The sequence below is a fragment of the Syzygium oleosum genome, unplaced genomic scaffold, assembly GCF_021117445.2.
Source record: "Syzygium oleosum isolate NSW1041296 unplaced genomic scaffold, Sole_v2.1 Sole_v2.05, whole genome shotgun sequence".
Lineage (NCBI taxonomy): Eukaryota > Viridiplantae > Streptophyta > Magnoliopsida > Myrtales > Myrtaceae > Syzygium > Syzygium oleosum.
The window spans coordinates 10,762,190-10,784,441 of record NW_026607489.1 but is presented as its reverse complement, the minus strand read 5'-3'; the positions used below and the strand labels follow the sequence as shown (position 1 = coordinate 10,784,441).

At 38.1% G+C, this 22,252-nt stretch overlaps 2 protein-coding genes, 1 long non-coding RNA gene and 1 pseudogene across 4 annotated transcripts; 2 read left to right on the top strand and 2 right to left on the bottom strand.

Annotated features, from left to right (window-relative positions):
- Positions 1-6: 6 nt before the first annotated feature.
- On the bottom strand, positions 7-810 carry LOC130138129 (uncharacterized). The gene is made up of 2 exons (XR_008816537.1): positions 533-810; positions 7-268 (listed from the first exon to the last, which is right to left on the bottom strand). It is a non-coding gene; the product is annotated as an uncharacterized LOC130138129 (long non-coding RNA).
- A 1,054-nt stretch (positions 811-1,864) lies between these two features.
- On the top strand, positions 1,865-6,925 carry LOC115661969 (3-isopropylmalate dehydrogenase, chloroplastic). 2 transcript variants are annotated; one of them, XM_030584152.2, is made up of 11 exons: positions 1,865-2,168; positions 3,263-3,392; positions 3,485-3,596; positions 3,865-3,940; positions 4,030-4,118; positions 4,685-4,771; positions 5,312-5,428; positions 5,525-5,632; positions 5,727-5,780; positions 5,863-6,015; positions 6,561-6,925. In XM_030584152.2, exons 1-11 carry the CDS (start codon positions 1,946-1,948, stop codon positions 6,633-6,635), a joined length of 1,224 nt encoding a protein of 407 aa, XP_030440012.1. In that variant the 5' UTR covers positions 1,865-1,945; the 3' UTR covers positions 6,636-6,925. The 2 variants fall into 2 exon arrangements, with proteins under 2 accessions (XP_030440012.1, XP_056167217.1); XM_056311242.1 differs by lacking the exon at positions 1,865-2,168 and adding an exon at positions 2,264-2,865.
- A 350-nt stretch (positions 6,926-7,275) lies between these two features.
- Positions 7,276-8,863, bottom strand: LOC115661968 (pentatricopeptide repeat-containing protein At1g80550, mitochondrial-like). The gene has a single exon (XM_030584151.2). The coding sequence runs from the start codon at positions 8,786-8,788 to the stop codon at positions 7,475-7,477; it is 1,314 nt and encodes a 437-aa protein (XP_030440011.1). The 5' UTR covers positions 8,789-8,863; the 3' UTR covers positions 7,276-7,474.
- Positions 8,864-10,746: 1,883 nt separating this feature from the next.
- On the top strand, positions 10,747-17,292 carry LOC115661967 (probable aquaporin PIP2-8; annotated as a pseudogene).
- The last annotated feature ends 4,960 nt before the right edge of the window (positions 17,293-22,252 follow it).

The following is a 22,252-nucleotide window of genomic DNA, read 5'->3' as shown; positions in this document are numbered from 1 at the left end:
TACTAATAAAAAGAACATGTTCCTGGTTATAATTTCATAAACTCGTTGAAGGATCAAATAGAATAGAGAGGGAAGTAAACGATAACACTGACAAATAAGTAATGTCTGCTGCTGATGTTCCAACCCCCCTTGTAGTGCCTGAAATTATCCAGAGGGTCTCTCCTGCGCGTTCTCTTTTCAGCCAATACCAGTGTCGAATTCTGTACACTGCCTTCATCATTTCCTTCAAGAACTAGCCTTCTCTCTTCCCACCGAACAACATCAAACTCTGCCAAAACGGCGATTTCTTCAGCAGAAAAGAAATGGTCACTTTGTTGAACATAATGTCAACCATTAGATAGAAAACAATGACAAGGAGGCCAACGAGCCCATGTAAAACCACACGTGATCGAAAGAAACTGTCCACAAGTTAAACTGCCACACTGAAACAGCGATCACACATCCAATTTTAATCCGCACTAGGTTCGTCGAAGATCAAGTTTAAGAACGGAAGAACAAAACAGAGGAGGACCCAAAAAGAAAGAACGTTTACTCGGAAAGTGTGCGGTCGGCGGGTGGTGGAGATGAGAACCGCCATGAGAGAATGAAATAGACACTGAATAGATGAGGAGAACGGCGAGGAGAAGAAGAGGGGAGTGAGATTTGACAGAGTCAAACATTATGCAAGTTCTTGCTTGTTGTCTGTGTGGTTGTCCTGCAGAAGAAAAGTGCTTTTTGATGAAGGAAAAGTTGTTGGCGCCTTGAACACATCGAGAGGAAAAGGGTGCTCTTCGTCTTTCCGACCTGAAATTATCTATGCGCACTTTAACGTTTGACGTTCGTTTTGTTTCTTGCTCCTTGTAACTGCATGCACATTCGGTTCTGAAACCTCTCTCTCTCTCTCTCTCTCTCGCGAGATGCTCCATGCGGATTAATATCATCGAATCAATGACCAAGGGGAGTTGGCTTAAATAAGAGTAATGACAAAGTGAGGGATATCTAAGTCACTTCCTGTGGCAGTGGACAGTCGAGAAGTCATCATTCCACTATATATTATTCTGGGGGCAGAGCAACGACCAAGGGGAGTTGGCCAAAATGAGAGTGATGACTATTGGGCAACCTTCAATAGTTTCTCTCTAAGGAATAAGCATGATTGACTCCCTTTTTTTTCCCCTATTAAATGGATAAAGTACATTCTAATATTCCCTCTTTTGTTTTCAACTTGAACCAAACCAAGTCGTATTACCCCACTTGAAGAATAGAGAATAAGCTGTCTTTAGTATGGGAGCTTTGATCTGTTCCCCTTTGGAAACGGCCAAAAGTTATGCTAGGCATTGTGTGAAGATAAAAATGGAATTTAAATTTTGGTATAATGTGAAATGTCGTCCCTTAACTTTTAATTTGTGCAATAGGGTCTATGAATTTTATCCCTTAAGCCTTTAATTTGTTCAATATGGTCCCCGAACAATTAGTAAACGTCAATTTTAGTCGCTAAATTATATGAAAATATGTAAAAATTTAAAAATCATATTGAACATTGAAATAAAGTTCAAGAACTACATTAAACAAATTTAAAATTCAGAAACGATATTGCACATTGGATCAAAGTTCAATGACTATTAATGTAATTTATCACGAAGAAGGAAATCTTAGATGATCAAATATACGAGATATCAATAACATTTGATTTAATATTACAAAAGAAAAGGGCAGATATTTTGTATTACAAAAGAGCTTATCATTTTCCTCTTGCTTTTGTATTTAATGTTAATTAATCACACAACCTTTATGTATGCGGAAACAAGTGATTAAACCAAGACACACGTGCGGAGACCTTTTGTTTTCCAACAGGAGCCGCCAAGCTGCCAAGATAGCGTCGCCCTCGCTCAACACAGAACTCTGCAACTCTGCACCTCTCTCTCTCTCTCTCTCTCTCTCTCTCTCTCTCTCGCCCCTTGTCTGAACAATGGCTTCTCTGCAGCTGAATTCCAAATCCCTCATAGCCCCATTTCGCCACAACAACAACGCTTCACTCCTCAAGCAATGCCCTCCTAGATTGGGCAGTATCAGGTGCGGCGCGACCACACCCACCAGACGCTACTCCATCACTCTCCTTCCCGGCGATGGCATCGGCCCCGAAGTCATCTCCGTCGCTAAAGGCGTCCTTAGCCTCGCTGCATCACTTGAAGGTAGCCCTTTTTATTTCCTTCGACTTCTGTTCGCTGTTTCTTGTTTTTTTGGGAACACCCTTCTGCTTTTCTCGCCGTTTGATGGAAGCTCATTTGAGCTCTGAAGTTTAGATTATGTGAAAGTTCTCCCCTTTTACGGTCCTGTGTTCGTAATTCGTGAATTGTCAGTACTGTCTACTGTCAAGTGAATATGAGATCAAGCGGGATGAATTGGCTGAATTGGATTTTAAGTGGACAGTTCGAAAACTCTCCTATGCTGGGAGACTTGTTTATAGTTTGGTGAAATTTTTTGTGCCAAACCTTTCTTTTGAGTAAGAAAGTTATTAGAGCACTGGAGAAATGTTGATCTTGTAAGCAGAATCTTCGTGGTGGCTCTAAAGTTGGTTGGGACTTTGTGTGCCTTCCTAAGCAAGAGGGAGGGCTTGGGCTGGATTTATGGAACATATATTGTATTATGAGATGCCTATGAAGATTATTGAGCTGGGCTGGTTCTCTTTGGATCGCCCGAATTTATCACTATCCTTTGGCAAGGAGTACCATATGGTCTGTTTCACCCTCTGCTGATTGCACCTTTGCTTGGAGAAAGCTTTTAACGTTCAGACCCTACCTTACACCTGTCATTAAAAATGTCATAGGAAATGGGACATCCACATACTTACGGGTAGATAATTGGCATCCCCATGGAATTCTATTGGAGGTATATTCTTGGAAAGTTTTATATGATTCTAGTCTACCTATTACTGCCAAGGTTTCAGATGTTATCTTAAACTCTGATTGGCACCAGCCTCATGCCAGATCAGATGAGTTGGTGGCTACGCAAGCTGCCCTTTGTGGAACTATTTCCCCAAACTTTTCAGTGGATGACAAAGTTCTTTGCACTACTTCTTCTACCGGTGTAATGAATTCTTATATTTCTTAGAAATTTGTTAGGAGTAGAAGACCAAAAGTGGATTGGCATCGATTAAGTTGGTTCTCTCCCAATGTTCCTAGATTTGGTTTCATATCTTGGTTAGCCATTTTAAAAAGACTGCCAACTCTTGATAGGATCTTGAGATGGACTTTAGCTTCTCAGTGTTGTGTGTACTATATCTTAGGTATTGAATTTGGTTTCCAAGAGATGCCTATGGGAGGAGCTGCTTTAGACTTGACTGGAGTTCCATTGCCAGACGAGACACTATCAGCAGCTCGGCAATCTGATGCTGTTCTTCTTGGAGCAATTGGAGGGTAATTTTCGTCCATGTAATCTTTCCCTCTTAATTGTACTATTCCTGCCTTCTGTCATAAATCTTTTTTGTTTTCTTTTTTATTATACTAAGGTATAAGTGGGACAATAACGAAAAACATTTGAAGCCAGAAACTGGGCTGCTTCAATTAAGAGAAGGTCTTAAAGTATTTGCAAACTTACGGCCAGCAACTGTATTACCTCAGGTTGTTTTTAGACCACTTTCTTGATTGCCTGATTTCATGATCTTTTTCTATGTTTTATGGACTAAATATTTCATACAAGCTGCCTCTGTTTCTTTTTGTGCGGCATTGGATAGCTTGTATTTGTTAGTTTGCTTTGCTTCTTATTTTAGTGATACTTCTTCCATGACTATATTTGATTTCTTTGCATATTTATGAACGCACGTGTTCTAGTATTACCTTAATCACTGAAGAGATGGTCTCACTCTTTTATACGGATCTTCCTTCACAGTTAGTTGATGCTTCAACTTTGAAGAAAGAGGTCGCTGAAGGTGTTGACCTACTGGTTGTAAGGGAGCTCACAGGCGGTTAGTTTCAAATATTTATTTGTTCTTTCATGCTTGAATTTTTATCAGTATGATATGGATGATTGTGTGTTATTTCCTTGTTTGAACAGGAATATACTTTGGGAAACCAAGGGGTTTTAGTTCCAATCAAAATGGTGAGGAGATTGGTTTTAATACTGAAGTATATGCAACAAGTGAGGTAACTTTTTTTTCTTGTATTGTCACAACTGTAAACATAATCATATCATTTTCTATTTGGGGTCTCTTTTCCTCAACCTATGAGTGATTACACCTCCCACAATTTCATTGTATGACTCATTAACTTGATGAAGTTGTAGTCAGCACAATTCTGCCGATTATGTGCATTACTCTAGATAGGCATTGAAATTCTACTTCCCCCATCAATCATCAATGTTTGGTCTCCTTTGTTTAAAGGATTTTGATTAATATATTCTACCACTTCTTCATTGTGTGTAAACTTACTGGGCAATGTTTTTCCTTTGTCGGACTGTTCTTGTGTGGATTGGGAAGCTACCATAATTATTCTTTGTGGATAGTCGATACTGGTAGATGTAGCAGAATTATAACATAGAAAGCTCCTCTACGGCTAACTTTGGGGTATTTTTCTTTTCCTTTTCGAATGTTTCAGTGGTATGCTTCCCTTTGCCTCCCTTCCTGACTTAGACTTGGTCCTGAAGACATATTACTTCTTGTTCTTTCTTCCTTCCAGATATTTGATTGACATGATATAAATTTTCATGGCAGATTGATCGCATTGCTCGAGTTGCTTTTGAGACTGCCCGAAAGAGGCGTGGAAATCTTTGCTCCGTCGACAAAGCTAATGTGTTGGAGGTAGGAAATTTTGTTGAGCTCTTTGCAAGGATAGTTTTATATTCTTGCACAAATGCTGGCATTTTATACTTAAAATTAAGGGACCTGGAAGTCTTGAAGATAATTTATTGAATCAATCGTTCAGGAAGATTACTTGATGTTGTCCTGTCGTGAAGTTTCTTGCTTTTGAGATTGTAACATATCTGCAAGGTGCAATCCTATACATAGATTATTGTTGCTTCAAGTCAGTTTTTGTCTAAGTTGTGGAACTCTAGATGCAAGTGAATATGGGCATTTCCATATGACCTCGAAACAGGAAGCAGACTGTGTCTCTCTAAAAGTCTAAGTTCTCTCTCTCTCTCTCTTTTTTTTTTTTGTTTTCTTTCTTTCTCTCTTCCTTTCCGTCTTATCTTTTTTCTCCCTTTTAGAAGGCCAGATGTTGACTGTCACAAGCATACTGAATACGGTCTCATCAGCTTCCTATGTTAGGTCATTCACTAAGTTATTATGTACAAAATCTTAGCGAGTAGTTTGAACTTATTCTTTCATTTGAATGGCTAGGCATCAATGCTTTGGCGGAGAAGAGTCACTGCAATTGCCCTTGAATACCCTGATGTTGAACTAACCCATATGTACGTAGACAATGCCGCGATGCAGCTCGTTCGTAATCCAAAGCAGGTATGCTCTTCATGAACATTATTTCTTCTCTTTATGAGAAGACACCAGTTTGCAAGTGTGAGAACCAGTTGTCATGATAACTCATAAATTATGCAGTTTGATACAATTGTAACAAACAATATATTTGGTGATATATTGTCTGATGAGGCTTCAATGATTACTGGAAGTATTGGGATGCTTGCATCAGCAAGTCTTGGCGAGAAGGTAAGAAGCTTGTTGATATTTCTCGGTATTCATTTTTTGCTAAAAAGTCTAATTTTTTACCAACTTTAATTCAAAAACTATACTGTTGAAACAGGGGCCTGGACTTTTTGAACCTATTCACGGTTCTGCTCCCGATATTGCTGGACAGGTTAAGTCTGGAAACAGGAACATGTTTTCCAAGGTAAAACAGATAAGAATGTATTTATTCAGTTCTCTAATTCGTTGTACAGGATAAGGCAAACCCGTTGGCGACTGTGTTAAGTGCTGCTATGCTTTTGAAGTATGGACTAGGGGAGAAAAATGCAGCAGAGCGAATAGAAGCTGCTGTGCTCGATACTCTCAATAGAGGCTTCCGGACTGGTGACATATACTCTGACGGCAATGTATGTGCTTTTCTTTCATTGCTGCGCTATCCCCCCTCGAGGACTAGTCGGGCATCACCGCTGGTTTTGAGCCCTAGCTCGCCGGCCGCGCGGACACCTCGGTTATCAAAAAAAAAAAATGTTATTTCTCTCTTGGTAACTTCCTTGAAAATTCATTGAATTATTCTTGATTCATTTTATACTTGGTGAATACACTCGAGTTGTCAACTGAAACTGGGAGAATGGATTCAATGAGCTCTCTCTCTCTCTCTCTTGCTTGAGGGGAAGCAGTCAGTTTGGCTACATACTTGGTGAAATAGCTACATATTAAATTGACTTACAGAAGCTCTCGACCTTTTTTGCACTGTGTTGGGTTGAAGAGATTATATTTAGCCGATGATGGAATCTGCACATAACTTGGGTAACAACTTTAAAATTTGATGGATGTGCTTTTCCTGTAAGCTCTCTGCCTACTGGATGATTTCATTTCAGAATAGATGATATGGAGGCATTATTTACTGTAGTGACTTGATTAGTTGTTAGTCGTCTAACGCTTGCATATGCAGACATTGGTTGGATGCAAACAAATGGGTGAAGAGGTACTGAAGTCGGTGGAATCTGAAGTTCTGGACCCACTATAATAACCAGGAGTATGTCATAATTACAAAGATCACGAAGATGGTAAGGAGTGAACTGAGTTGCCACTGTGAAAGATCGGCTAGATGTCTACTTGGTTATGGCATTGGCTATTTTATCATTTTCAGACCGAGCCCCTATATCGGAACAGTTTACCATTTCGTGGTGATGTTGCTATCATTCAGATCGTGAGGAAAATCCATCCATTTACAGGCTTTGTCAATTTGTCATGCAGAAACTAGATAAGACTAATTTGAAATGACAGACAATGTGAGATTCTCGTTCCTTCTGTTTATTGTCGAATCTCCACTGGGCCGAGTGAGCGAGTATAACAGATGAATGAACACGAGACTAGAGACAGTAGGATCATTGAGGAAATTCAAAATGAACAAGGGCGCAAGGATACAAGTTCAGTATTAAATATGAGTAATACTATAGGAGTGCTATACTAAGACAATCTACCAAATTTGATTCACCAAATATTTCGACGGGCTTGTATGGATTGTGTTATGTAAATCCACCACCTCATGCCGTGCATCCACTTCTCTAAACGACCATCTTGTACCGAACCAAATTGTTTGCTTTCCTTTCCAATATGCGTAGCATTACTCCACAGAACGAAGGCCGGAACAGTTTTGCGCCTCGCTGATGGTCCAGTCATGTCTGATCCTAACTCTGATCAAAAGAAGCCTACTGCTGTTGTACCATATTTTAGACAAGGGACATTCTGCGTTACCGTTTTCATTTTCGACAAGGGACATTCTGCGTTACTGTTTTCGTTCCACTGGAGCAATCCATGCTGCATGTAACCTACGTTTAACATGGTGTTCGGAAGCTTTGACCATCAAGAACCATCCCCTGATTTTGGTGCCAGCTCTGCCCTAGGCTTCGGGGAAAGACCTTTCGCAAGCATCTCCTCGTCATACTTTCGAGCCATATCTATCATACCTTTGTCCACCAAAGCATCGATCAAGGCATTGTATGCAGATTCATCGGGGCTAGCTCCTAGTTCCTCCATCTTATTCCATAACGTTAAGACAGGCCTGAGAAATCCCCACCTCCCAAACTTCCTCATGAGCATCACGTACGTGTCCATCCTAGGATCGATCCCGCTCCCGATCATCCTATCCAACAATCTCAGTATCTCTCTGGGCTTCTCCAAAGACCCAAAAAGGCAGTTGTATGTAACCACATTCGGCTTACAACCGCCCTTGCGCATTTCATCGAGCACCTTATATGCATCCTGAACCCTGCCATTCTCACACAAGAGCTTGATGATGGTGTTGTATGTCACCACATTGGGCTCACAACCCAATTCTCTCATCTCCCTACACAACCTAATCGCGAAGTCCACGCCTTCCGAGAGCCCGACGGCGCGAATGACCGTGTTATATGCCACGACATCGAGCTTAATCCCCTTCCTCTTCATCTCCTTGTACAGCTTCACAGCCTTATATGGCTTACGTCGCTTGCACTCGATGTCCATGTAAATCGAGTACGAATGCAAGTCCTTCTTGATACCCTGTTTGTCCATCTCTTCCCAGAATTCCCTGCACTTGCTCCACCACCCCATCTTGAACCACCCGCGAAGAATCACGTTACAGATCTTCGTCTCATCGACCTCGAAACCCAAGTCCGCCCTCTTGTCCTTGCCGAAGCAGAGTTCATGAGCTTCCATCACGTGCTTGTACTCGCACAAGGCGTCGACCAAATTGTAATAACCCGTCTCGCCCTCCAGACCGAACTCGTCGAGCTTACCGTACGCCCTGGCGGCTTCATCGACCAGATGGGCGCTCGCGTACCGCTTGAACACGATCCGGAACGTGACGTGGTCGGGGAACGAGAGCGGGTCGTCACGCATTCGTTCAATCAAGCTCCAAGAGAGGTCGAACTCGAAGAACTTACCCAAGATGTCGATCAAGCGGTTGTAGGTGCCGGTCGTGTGCCGGAAGCCGCACCGCCGCTCGGCCCAGTTGAAGAAGTCGAGGGCTTTCTTCCAGTCGTTGGCGTAGCCGGAGAGGGCCTCGCAGACGGAGGCGGGCGACAAGTCGGGGAGGTCCGAGGTGGGCTGTGGAGAGGAGGAGAGGGAGAAGCTGCGTAAGAAGAGGAGCTTCACGCGAGGCAGGGGAGAGGGTGTGGTGGAAAGCGCTCGGATCATTTTTTCCAATGCTGGAATTGTAGCAAAAGCAAGGCTCCCACGAATGCCACCAGGAAGAAGAAGAAGGGGAGTGAAGAAAAGTGTTACCCGGTTTTTGTTTTTGGGCACCGCGATCAATGAATGGGCCAAGCGTGGAGCAATTGGACCAAGCCCGCCAAACTAAATAATTTCAAACATACAGCATATGACGAACTTGAAAATATTTTTCCTGATTTCATTTTAGAAATTCCGGAGGGAAACTTCTTGTTTGAGCACTTCTAATTTCATTTTACTGGTGAAATTATCTACCCACTTTCTGTTTATTTTGCTCGTTGGATTAATTTTAGAATGAGCTGACACGGCTAACATCGAAAATTAAAAAAGACTTTGTCTTATCAAGTGATCTTGACGAACGAACAAAATCCGTAAAGCTCTAAGATGTTTGCTATAAGTCGGATTTCAATAACATTATTAGTGTTTTGGGTTCGGGAATATACGTGGAATCATTGCCTAAAATTAATTCTTAGCTAATCTATGAGGTGGTCATTTGGGTAGGTCACTATCAAGTTCCTTAATGACCTTACCGCCGATAAATCTATCGAAATAACTCAATTATTTCACATGCTTTTCATTAGTTTAACACTCAGACAACGTAAAATTTTCTGAGGAAACAATATAATCATGTGAATCCCAAGGTTCAATGTGAAAGCTCATGCTAATTTGAATAATAATGAAAATAAAATAAAATAATAATCAAATGACTTTAAAATCATGTTTGAATAAAAATAAATGAAATTAAAATAAAATCCAAAGTAAGTATATATTGTTACGAAAATCGAATCTCCTTTCATAAACATTGGATCAAAATGGCAAAATAATCGAGTCAATTGGACAACAAACGAAATACTACTGATGTTTGTAGTGGTGGGGCTGTTCCTCAGGGAAAGCATAGAGCGAGACTGGCTCATCTAATAATTGCTATTCCCTGAGTAGCATTGAGAGATTGATCGGGAGTAAGAACTATGTTAGGTGAAATGGCCATAGTCCTCTATGTATAAAACTGCGAGCGGTTTCGGAAAGTGTATTGAATATGAGATTGCAAGTCAACCTTGTCATTGTTGAAAGAGAGCTCGTGAGCTTCCATCACATATTTGTACTCACACAACGCGTCGACAAAAATGTAATAATCCGTCTCATCCTTCTTACTGAACTCATCAAGCCTACGGTAAGTCTTTCCCAGATTCATCGAGCAGATGGGCACTTACGTACCGCTTGAACATGATCCGGAACTTGTGTTGTTGGAGAATGAGAGCGGGTCATCTCGCATTTGGTCAATCAAGCTTCAGAGAGGTCGAATTCGAACAACTTATCCAAAATGTCAATCATGTGGATGTAGACGTGGGTGGTGCGCTGCCGATGCCTCTTTGCTTGTTCATACTCTCAAAAGAGGTGATTATGTATTGATTCACGGAGAGACACATGTACAGCATATGCGTGAGGAATGACTGATCCTAGCGGTTCATACACCCAAAGGTAGTGAATTCATGAAGATTAGAATATATTCTCATGGCTACTAGCATGAGGAGAGTATACATCAGCATATCATGAATTCTGTCCAAAGGTAATTATATGGTGATAGATGTAACTCTCAGTATAATACTCACATGATGCTAATTGTATACATTTCTTGTTTGTCCAGTCACCTTTTTTGTAAATGGCAACTCCATTACTATTGAGGTTCTTCCTAGTTAAAACTTTAAAAAATGGAAAGAGGATTTTCTGTTTGGAATGGAGTTGGCAAATATTCATATGCTCTTATTGAGGATAAGCCAGCAGACCTCACTGCTGATAGTACGGATACTAAAAAAGCACACCGTGCTGCTTGGGAAAAGAGCAATCGGATTTGTTTGTTATTTATGAAACGATCCACACGGGAACATTTGATGAGTGGTTTGCCAGTTGACTATACTGCTAAATAGATGTTGAAAGCTATGGAAGCTAGAAATCGTGTCTCGTCTAATGCTGAGATTGCGACACTTCTGCAAGGGCTCTTCAATATGAGGTATGATGGTTCTGGTGGGGTTAGGGATTACGTCCTTAGGATGGTAGACCTGCAGACAAAACTTAAGACTGTTTCCATTCCTGATACCTGCATTATGCATCAAGCCCTAAACGCCGTAAACACCCTTCCACATGATTTTGAGATTATCAAGACCAATCATAATTTCCAATATGAGACCTAATCAATCAATGACCTTATAGTTAGGGGTGGTGGCAGAGGAAGAGAAACTGCAGAAAGAAAAAAGGCACCTTGCCCTGTATGCCTCAAGTTCCGATAGCAACAAGGGTAATAGGTTCAATAATAGTACTCATAAAGGAACTCATCAAACCACCGGTCATTCTGATGATTTGATTCCTAAGAAAACATCTTTGAAGAAGGATGGTGACCAATGCATGGGTCACATAAAGATGAACCGCAGTAAATATAAAACTTGATTGTCCAAGCGTGAGCATTTACGTATTGATTCTTTGGCATTTGTTTGTGAATTCAACCTATTTGAAGCCCCATCCAGTTCCTGGTGGCTAGATAGCGGTGCAACTAATCATGTTGTGTTTACCATACAACGATTCATAAACAAAAGGAAACCAAATCATGATAAATCAAAACTCACCATAGGAAACAACAACAAAGTCGATGTTGAGTTCGTGGGAGACGTCATTTTGATTCTAGATTCTAGTTTAAATCTGATGTTAAGAAACACCTTCGATGTACCTTCTTTTAGACGGAACTTAGTTTCCGTATCTTTTGGACATGTGTGGCTACTCTTTTGAATTAAGAAACAATGTTGTTACTATGTTCTTTAATTCAAATAAGGTTAGGTGCTGCAATATGTCTAATAGATTATACAGATTGTGTTTAGCTCTCAATGATATATACGTCGCTTATACAGCTGAAAATGTTATTTCTAAAAGACCTCTACCTAAGAAATAGTCTTATGCATTGTGGCATAAATGACTTGGCCACATTTCTAGGGAAAGAGTGGAAAGGTTGATAAAGGCTGACACCCTGCCTGCTCTTAAAGGTGATCTAGATACTTGCATACACTATTGTAGGGATAAGATGACCAAGATAAAGAAGAAAACTGCAATCCGTAGTTATGACATATTGGAGGTCATTCACACTGACATCAGTGGACCCTATATGATAACTTTGTATAGAAATTTTTAGTTCATTACATTTATTGACGACTATTCTCGATATGGTCATTTGTACTTGATTAAAGAAAAGTCTGAATCTTTTGACAAGTTCAAAATTTTTCAAACTGAAGTCGAGAAACAGTTGGGAAAAGTCATAAAGGTTGTCAGATTTGATCGTGGTGGCGAGTATTATGGCAAACATGGCGATGCTGGACAGCTTAAGGGGCCATTTGCCAAATACTTGGAGGATTCTAGGATAGTAGCTCAGTTTACTATACCTGGGAGTCATGAACAGAATGGTGTGGCCGAAAGGCGCAATCGCACCATTATGAAAATGATGAGGAGTATGATTAGTAAAACCAATTTACATAGTTTTTTATGGGGTGAAGCTTTGAAAACCGTACTCTATATTCTAAACGTGTTCCTACCAAAGCTGCTCCATTTACTTCTTTTGAGTTATGGACTGAACATAAACCTAACTCGAATCATCTTAAGATTTGGGGTTGTCCTGCAGAAGTGAGGTTATATAATCCAACATTAAGTAAGTTGAACTCCAAGACCACTCGATGTTACTTCGTATCTTATCCAGATCATTTGAAGGGATATCATTTTTATAATCCCAATCGAGGTGTAAGAATTGTGGAATCACGGACAGCAAAATTTCTAGAATTTGATGTGGCCGAAAAGGGTAATTACTCATAAACTATTGAGAATAATAATATGGTGGCAACCCCTGTATCGATTTTTCTATCTATACAGACGATTATGGAGTCTCCTACGTCACAGACTGAGCCTTTTAAAGTTTAGGATTGTGACGCTTCCGAACGTCATGTACAATACGTATTTTTTCCAATTTTTACTTATAATTATTAAAACATGCGGAAGCATAATAAAACATTCACACCATTCCCATACATGTATAATAAAATACATATGCATCTTTTTAGAAATATTAACATCAATTTTACAATACAACATTCGGCAAAAAAAAAAAACAAAATACATAATTACTGGGAAAGGTCAAGGTCGCCTAACTTCAACACTTAACTACTACACCAAAAAGCTTGCATGTACACTAACGGACCATCAACTAAGGGTCGATGACTTCACCCGACGACATGCCATCGTCGCCAAACCCTGGAGGACCATCGAAGCCTCTAAGCGGTCCAACTAACTCGCCCTCGATATTCACATATCAAGCTACATAACTATGGATTATATGCTCTGGTAACCCCACCTCGACCCATAAAATGATAGTACACCTAGTATAAACCGCTAGTGATTCGGGTACAACAACGTCTTCATAATTATAATAAAAAAAACATAGGAGCTCCAAAACGCGACGGCGGTAAGGGATCCATCCTACATATCTGAAAAATAAGGAGCGAGCCAATGCCTAGTAATTGAAATCTCTAAGTCTAAGGTAGAAGATTCACTCACCACTCAACCTGGTATCAACAATAATTATGAGTCCAAGGCAGTACAAAATACATGAATAATGATACTACCCTTCCAATCATGACATGTTAATAAAACAACAATAATATTGCATAAAATCAATCATTCATGTGAAAATGGATGGCATATTATATATAATATATATCACATAACATCTCATCGATTCATATTCATCACTGGCTAAGACCATCATTCACGAGGAATCGTCACCACCAAATCATGGGGGGTAGAATCATTCATACCCTTTGTCACGTCTCGGCCTATTCATCACAGGTGTCCTCTTCATTAGTGAGGATAAATACACCACTGTACATCCGCGTGATTATGGTCGTTTCTTAACATCATACCATGGCAAAGCCATGTCGTACCATGAACACAAGAGCAATGTCATCATAGGATTTCATATCATCTCAACCTTGTAGAGAACCGTTTCATGCGGTAGAACATCTGGCTTACTCCAGAGTCTTATCCATAACTCATACAAGGGAATTCGCCCGGTGGCGAATAGGCCGTGGCAAAGGTCTTAATTGCTTAACATCAAAGACATAATTAATTGCAATGCCAAAACATGTCACATGTTTTCATACTTACAAACGCAAACAACAACATGTCAATTTATTGCCATTTCACATAATGTACAATATAATCAATTAATTATGCACCTTTCAACATGGAAACTTTCCTTTTCTTTTCACCAAGCCAATATCAATTTAGAAGAACACTTTTGCAAGTTCTATAGCATTTAAATAATACTACTCCATAATTTAGTATCTCATCTAATTTTTATTTATTTATTTATTATTTAAACCCCCTTGATCAAGCTCACTTTTACCACATATAAAAGCGATCTTCTATGATTCCTAATTCTTGAAATTAGAAAATTATCCTAGTAAAATTTCTCACTTTATAATTTTACCTCTAATTTTCGATTTTCAACCAACCAAGTCATAATAATTAAATTAAAAACTAAATGATAATATTTTTGTGCTTTAAAACACACAAACACTTTAATTACACTATAGACACCACATATTTTACAAAATTTTCAAAACTGCCCACTTTCAATTAATTATTGCAAATTGCTCCAATTTTGCATAGTTAAACATATGACCTAATTAAATAATTATCTCTAAAAACTAGCTTAACCACTTATCAAAATGAGATTCCACATACTGTAATCAGTGCCCGAAACTTTCAATTTTTACAGATTCGCCCCTCAACTTTGATGGAATTATAAATTTGCCCCTAAAGCTTATAAACTCATTTTTTAACCAGTTTAATTTACTTTAATTAATAATACTTAATAACCGGCTAATTAAAATTAAAAATAATAAATTAACACTGTTCACAGCCCCTCTTTATTTCTGTAAAATTCGAAATTCTTCCTTACCATGACAACAAAATTTACCAAAATACCCTTTTATGCCTAATTTTATCATTTTCCCACCTTTCTCATTCAAGATGCAACAAAACATACTAATAATCTCTCAAACACATCTAGGCATGTAGAGAACTTTGTAATTCAAGCTCAACAATCACAATAGTATAACAGACACTATTGAAACTTGCTCATACATAGCATAAAATCCAAACTAAATAACAAACAATCAACTAACCAAGATCAATAGCACTAAATAAATCATTCTAGCTTAGCCTTAGACTTTTCACTTACCCAAAGTGAAATCTTCAACAAAGCAAACCTCTAACCACCTTGAAAACAAAATAGATACTAAAAATTAACAAATCTTATTCTCGCGAAAACAACAAAGCATATTTGATAAAGAAAAAGGAAAGGATATTTCAACAATATACCTTATCAAGAAGCTAGTTTGAAATCAAGAAGCTAGTTTGAAAGTGAGCTTGATATATATATATATATATATATATATATATATATATATCTTGAAAGAAAGCCGAAAAGAAAATTTGCTCGAGAAGGAGAAGGAGAAAAAGAAGAAGAAGAAGAAGTGTTTTGTAGCCTCTTATCTCCCAAAATTTTACCATAATTAAAAGTATTTTGGGGTCACATTAATTTACTTGGGTTAAAGACTATAATAACAAGTAACTATAGTTATATTTAGATAAAAACTTACTAGGGTTAAAATGTAATAGGTCATTCATGATGTCATAAATTTAGGTTCCAAGCATTTCAATTAGGCATGTGACAAAATAAGGTGAAAATTAAGACATTTATTCATGCTAATATAATGACAAATAGCATAATTTAAATGAATAGAGGAAGATATTAAATTATTTTGGGCATATACTATACATTGCGGTAAATAAACGGAGAAATCAGTATTCGTTTAAAATGCCGGTAAATCAGAAAATTATTTTAAAACCGCTAAAATCATAAATAAAAAGTATAGCACAGAAGTAACACCTTAACTCAATAAAATTTTTATTGCTTGAAATTCATTCGATACGTAATTTGGAGCGTATTGGACCCCGTTGATAATTAATAAACTAATTTTATTACCTTAATAACTCTCACTACTAAATATCTTCAATATTATAATCTACGAAGAAAATTTCGGATGTCACAAGGATCTTGCTCACAGATATCGGGTACGTTTTTCCAGTCTCACACGTTCGGTCTCTTTGGATTTTTCATGCTCCGGTCCTCCAAGTTCGCTCCTTTTCTGTGAATGGTTGCTCAAGAGCTCTTCAAAGTTTGCGTTTTTTTGTTGATGGGGGTTGAGGCGTTCTTTCCGTTTCATTTGTACGGCTCTCATGTTCACAACCCTTCTTTCGTTTCCATGCTCTAGTTCTTAAGAGTTCGTTTCTTCAAGTGATAGCTCAACAACTCATGAAAAGTTCGCATTTTTACGGTGATAGGATCTTTAGGGTTCATGTGTTTTTTGTAATGTTTCTGTTGTTTCAACACAGGTGGGTATATCAACCTGGCGGTGACATTCAGGCTATTTTTGGCAAGGAAGGTGAGCTTGAACAGGGCAGTGGCATACATGATCACCTAGTGCTTGGGCGCTATCTCTGGTGTAGGGCTGGTGAAGGCATCCATGAAGCCCCACTACATCTCGCTCGGAGGTGATGCCAACTCGATGGCTCCGGGCTTCAGCACGGCCGCGGCCCTGGGTGCGGAGATCATCGGTACTTTCGTGCTGGTCTACATTGTGTTATCAGCCACTGACCCAAAGATGAGAGCTCGTGACTCTCACATGCGTATCTACTTACTTCTAACAATTGTACTTTTCCTTTTGAAGTGCAAATGGAGTAGCTATTCTAGCTTTTTTGATGAGATGGGGTTTGTGTTTGGGTGTGCAGGGTTTGGCTCCATAGGCGATTGGTTTTACAGTGTTGATGGTTCACTTGGCCACCATCCCCATCACTGGCATTGGCATCAACCCGGCTAGGAGCTTTGGTGCTACTGTTATCTACAACCACCGCAAAGTCTGAGCTGACTAGGTAGAGCATCTCTCTCCTCCCCTTTCTTTAAACCGAGCTTTACTACAAGAATAACACATTAGGAGCTAGCTAAAACATGCTAATCATTTGCATTTAATGACCCCTTTTATCCAAAGATGTTATGTGCGCATTTGGATTTGATATTATTGCCAATAAATAATGATTTTAGGCTAGTAATAATTGATGTTTGTGAATGTGGATGTTCATGAGCAGTGGCTCTTATGGTATGGGCCATTTGTGGGGCACTAGCAACAACAGCATACCACCAGCACATCCTCAGATCAGCTGCCATCAAGGCCGTCGAATCTTTCCGCAATAACCCCGCGAATGCTTTCTTTGGTAGCAACTTACGCAGCAATGGAAAGCTCGCGATCCAATTGACTCGATTATTTTATCAACGGAAAGCTCGCGATCGGTTGTTAAACGATTCATACATTGTTTAATATGCATCGTCATAATGCATTGAGTCATTTACAAAATGACTTGCTAATTTCCATAGGACAGAGAAGAAACATATTATTTCCGGCAAAAAAAAAAACTATGAATAAGTGATCTAAATACGAAATTTATCATTTTCATGAAATCTTCATCTTCCTCTTTCTAAACGAGATGAAGACCTTATTGTATTCTTTATTGTATTCTTCATTTCATTATGGCGGAATTGAAGTGCCTAATTGAGCTTATATTTACTTAGCCTTGCCTTAACCAGAGGTAATCCCCTCTTTTTTCAAATGACCATCTCCCTCAATCACTCAATAACCGCCCGCTCACCTCTTTCACTATTTCATTACATACAAGCGTTTCGACTGAATGGGAAATGTTTTCACCCATCTTCTTTCTAGCATCCGCACCGGTAAACTTACAATTTTTGTTTGATTGATTGTGTGTCTTGTGTTAAGAGAGATTTTTTTTTTTGGTAACCCAGGGAACCCCCGCACGGCCGACAGCCGGGGAGTAAACCCTGGGGGCGACACGTGCTAGCCACCACACACGTGCCACCGGTTAAGTGTGTTAAGAGAGACTTTGGTCAATGAGAAATCGTAGAAATGGATTAATTGTAGGTCTTGAGCTAGAGAGAGACTAGGGTTTATAAGAAATCATAGAAATGGATGGATTGTGTTAGTTTACGTGAAATTGTAAAGAAATTGTAAAGATTTGATGATTTTCATTAGATTGTTGGGTCTATGAAATTTCTAATGTGCACTTTGTATACAATGAAGGCGAGGCCGAGCTACACACAGATGCCGTACTCAATGATGAATTGACCGTCACAATCGAGATCAACGGTAGCAATAGTCGCCTCACCTTCCCAGGGCTTACGGTGACGGTAACACCCACTGTGAGATTGATGGCACCCACCATAACATTGAGGGGACCTCTTGCTAATCGAAGCAGCATGAGCAGTAGTAGGACAATGTCGCCGTCGGCACTAGTACACACTGTCTTTTTTAAGTTTGTCTCCTATTTTCGCTTTGGCACCTGTTTTTCTTTATAAGAAAAAAATAGATCTGCTAAAAATGGTGCCGATGTTCCTGGTTTGCTGCAAGGCCTCACTGCCGACCCGCTAGCTCGTCCACTAATTGCTTCTCTTAGCAGCATGTTAGGCAAAATTGGAGGGTAGTTTTGCATTTCTATAGTTAATTTTAAAGGGGCTAGGGAATATTCCTCATGACTTATTTAAATATAAAAAAATTTAAACGCTCATAATTTTTTCACCTATCATCTAATTGACTCGATTATTTCGTCCACGAAAAGCTCGTGACCTGATCTTTGTGAAGTGAGATTCGATTCTCGTAATAATATTTACTAACCCTAGATTTTGTTTTCATTTCATTTCATTTTTTTTGACCTAAACATGGCTGTAGATGGCTGTAGATTTATTTTATTAAATTTTAGTTTCATTTTGTAGTCATTTTTTTTATTGAGAGACGTTTATTTTGAAATAGCACAAGACATGAAAGTGAACAATAACAAAATTTAAGCAAATACTTGTATTCCTCGTATTTCCTTAGCCTTTATTTATGTACAACTGTGTATAACATAATCACATTATTGGTAAAGATTATAAAAGATAATTATAAAATAATTCGATAGCGAATAAATATCATTCTACGCAAATACTAACAAAAAAAAATTCTAATCACATAAAATTCACATTTCGAGACAAGTCATTCGCACACAAAGTGACACCTGCTTATTTCCGTCTTCGACTGGGTTTCGTGCTTTTCTTGGTTAGGATCGACTGTTCCAAAGGCGCGCTGGTAACAGGGTTCCTCCTTTAACACCATCTTTATCATTCATTTTGTCACTTTAAGGTCCCTCATCTGGTAAGGATGATAAGGAACATACAACTGTCAACACACACCACACATAAAGAGTTGGCAATATTATATAAAAACTATATAAAGGAATATAGTTTTGAGATTAAGATATACATGTTAATCCAAGTCAAGTATCTTTTTATCCTTCGACTTTAGTGACAATTCGTCATCCAATTGTATCGATTCTTTTGTCAACAGAAATCTTGTGACCTGATCTTTGTGAAATAAGATTCAATTTTTGTGACAATAATTTATTTTCTCTTGACTTCATTTTAATTTCTTTTATTTTTGTATCTTTTTATCCAAACATAGTCTTAGATTATTTGATCATGATGATGTTTAGGTAGTTAATCTATTTAATTTAACCGTTCATAATGAAATTAAATGGTACATAGTCTTACAAAATCATGTCAACCTCAGAAGTGTAGCGAAACAGTCCCATAAAATCCATTTCAATGGTGAGTCTCACACTACTTATTTAAAGATAAAAATTTAAATTCTCATAATTTTTCCGCCTGTAATCCAATTGACTCGATTATTTTGCCAACGGTAAGGTCGTGACCGAGTTTTGGGAAGTGAGATTTGATTCTCGCAACAATAATTACTAACCCTAGATTTTATTTTAATTTCATTTCTTTAGATCCAATCATAGCCTCGTTATTTGATTTAATTTTGATTTCATTTTATTGTCATTATTTTTTTTATTGAGAGCAATTTATTTTGAAATAGCATGTGACATGCACATAAAAGAGAACAATAAAAAAATCGAGGAAAATACTTGTATTCCTTGTTTTCTCTAAGCCTTTGTTTATGTACGACTATCTATAATAGATTCAAATTACAGGTAAAGATTATAGGAGCTAATTTTAAAATTATTCCATAACAAATAAATATCGTTCTACACAAATAGCAACGAAATAAATTCTAATCACCTAAAATTCACATTTCAAATCATCTACACACAAAATTAGTCAGATTATGCTTATTTTCGTCTGCACACAAGATGGCGTTGTAGATCACTTGAAGATATGCTCCACGGTCATGGAGGGGGCAACCACGTAGGTCTGGCCCTCGATGATACCTTGAAGTGCTTATCGTGACCAAGGACTTGACATGGGAGGCAATAAGCTTGGCATAGAGGAGGAGGCTCTTGTGGTCGGTGACGCGAGGCTTACGGTGAAGACGGCGGGAGGAAGAAAGGGAGCACCTTCGAGATGTAGCTGATAGGCGAAATGTGGAACTTGACACGCTTTTGGGTTGGCCATATCCATGACTTTTTTGCAAGCTTAACGTCCTTAATGGATTCTCCGGTTATGGCGAGGTACTCCAAGAAAAAAAAATGAGTGCTTTATTTAAAATAGGAAGCTGCATAAATCAAATATGAAGGCAAAAATCTTATTTGCTCATACATTTAAAAGAAATGAATATGCATGCATTTAATATTATATGTCGGTGGTCGATAGGTAAAAAAAAGGAGGTATATTATTTATGTTTCCCTTTTTGGTATATTGTTTACATTTCCCTTTTTAGAATAACAAAGCTTGAGACCATTTCTTTTTCCTAATAACGTAAAAATTGGGATGATATTTCTACATGATCTGAAACAAAGAACTTGATTTCAAACGCTTAAAACCTTTGAATTCATACAAATTTTAATATGTAGAGTCGTTTCAAAATTTTCTAGAAGTGTTTAAAAATTTAAAATGTTTTTCCTCATTAAAAATTTTCCAGGCACCATAAAAAAATACATAAAAGAAATTGGGCAAATGAAATTGATCATGAAAATTCAGTGTTTTTGCAATCGGGCGATTGATCTTTAAGTTATAGCCAACAAATTTACCAATACAGAGATCTAGGGTGGGGACTTCATTTCACTAGTTATTTAACTAGTGCCCTTTCAGTACCTAAATTATCGCTGCTAAGTATTTAAACAATGTTTTTGTATTTATTATGGTCCTAAAATGTAACCTAATCATTCAACTAAAACAAGCATAATTCAGAAAAAGAAACATAAAAGAAACGCAATCAATTGATGGTACTTTAGAGACTACAACCTTGACTTTAGAGACTATCCTATTTTAAAATGGGTAATGTGGTTATCAAAAGTTTAGGAGAAAAGTGAAGCCCTAGGTCAGTACTTTGTCATCCTAAATTGGGGTCCCAATCCAACTTTAGGATATTAGGTACTCACTTAATCCCCCTCCAGTTTCTTCTAAGTTTCGACACCTCCATATTGCCTATTCAATTATTTCAGGTGAATCCTAAATTCAATTAAGTTATTTACTATCATTTTTTTTATTTTCAAAGTGATGTTTCTAAACTATTATTTTTATTTTTTTATATATTTTTCAAACCAAATATATTTCATTAATTAAAATTAATAAGCTAAACTAACCCTAAATGATTCTAAACTAAACTAAAAATCCATAATCTAATCTAAAATGAACATGCAAATCAACAATCAATTGAGTAAAGACATGAATTATGCTAAAAAAAGAAGAAGAAAAGAACGTTCCTACCTATATGAATTCTAATGAAGTGAAACTAAGCTAAATCTAATACTACAACTCAACGATTTCATAAAAACCTATTTTTTTCAAACCAATTTTCCAATTTCTTGTTCTCGGGTTTTTATTTTTTATTTTATTTCTGGAAATAGGGCCTTGGGGCCTGGCCCGGATATGGGCTGATTGTGGACTCTTATGGGTTTGGACCGTGAATGTAATCGGGCTAATATGTCAAGTCCATATTCTAAGCTATTTGAACCCAACTCAAAATAAATTTGGCCCAACTTATTAATAATCAAAAGCCCCCTATCTAAACATATTAAGCCCAACCTATCACCCCCATCAAAGCAGATTAAGCCCGACGTATCAATTTAAACCCAATCCATTAAAACTAACCTAAGCCCAGCCTATTTCTCTTTTTCTGCATTGCTTACTTTTCATTATATTCATTCTCTTAATGGTGTCTATGTATAGAAAACAACTTGGAAATCGACATCCGGATTAGCAGCAATATGCAAACATGCTAAGAATCATAAATCTAAACATCAAGCTTAATCCTATTTTCACTCAAACAG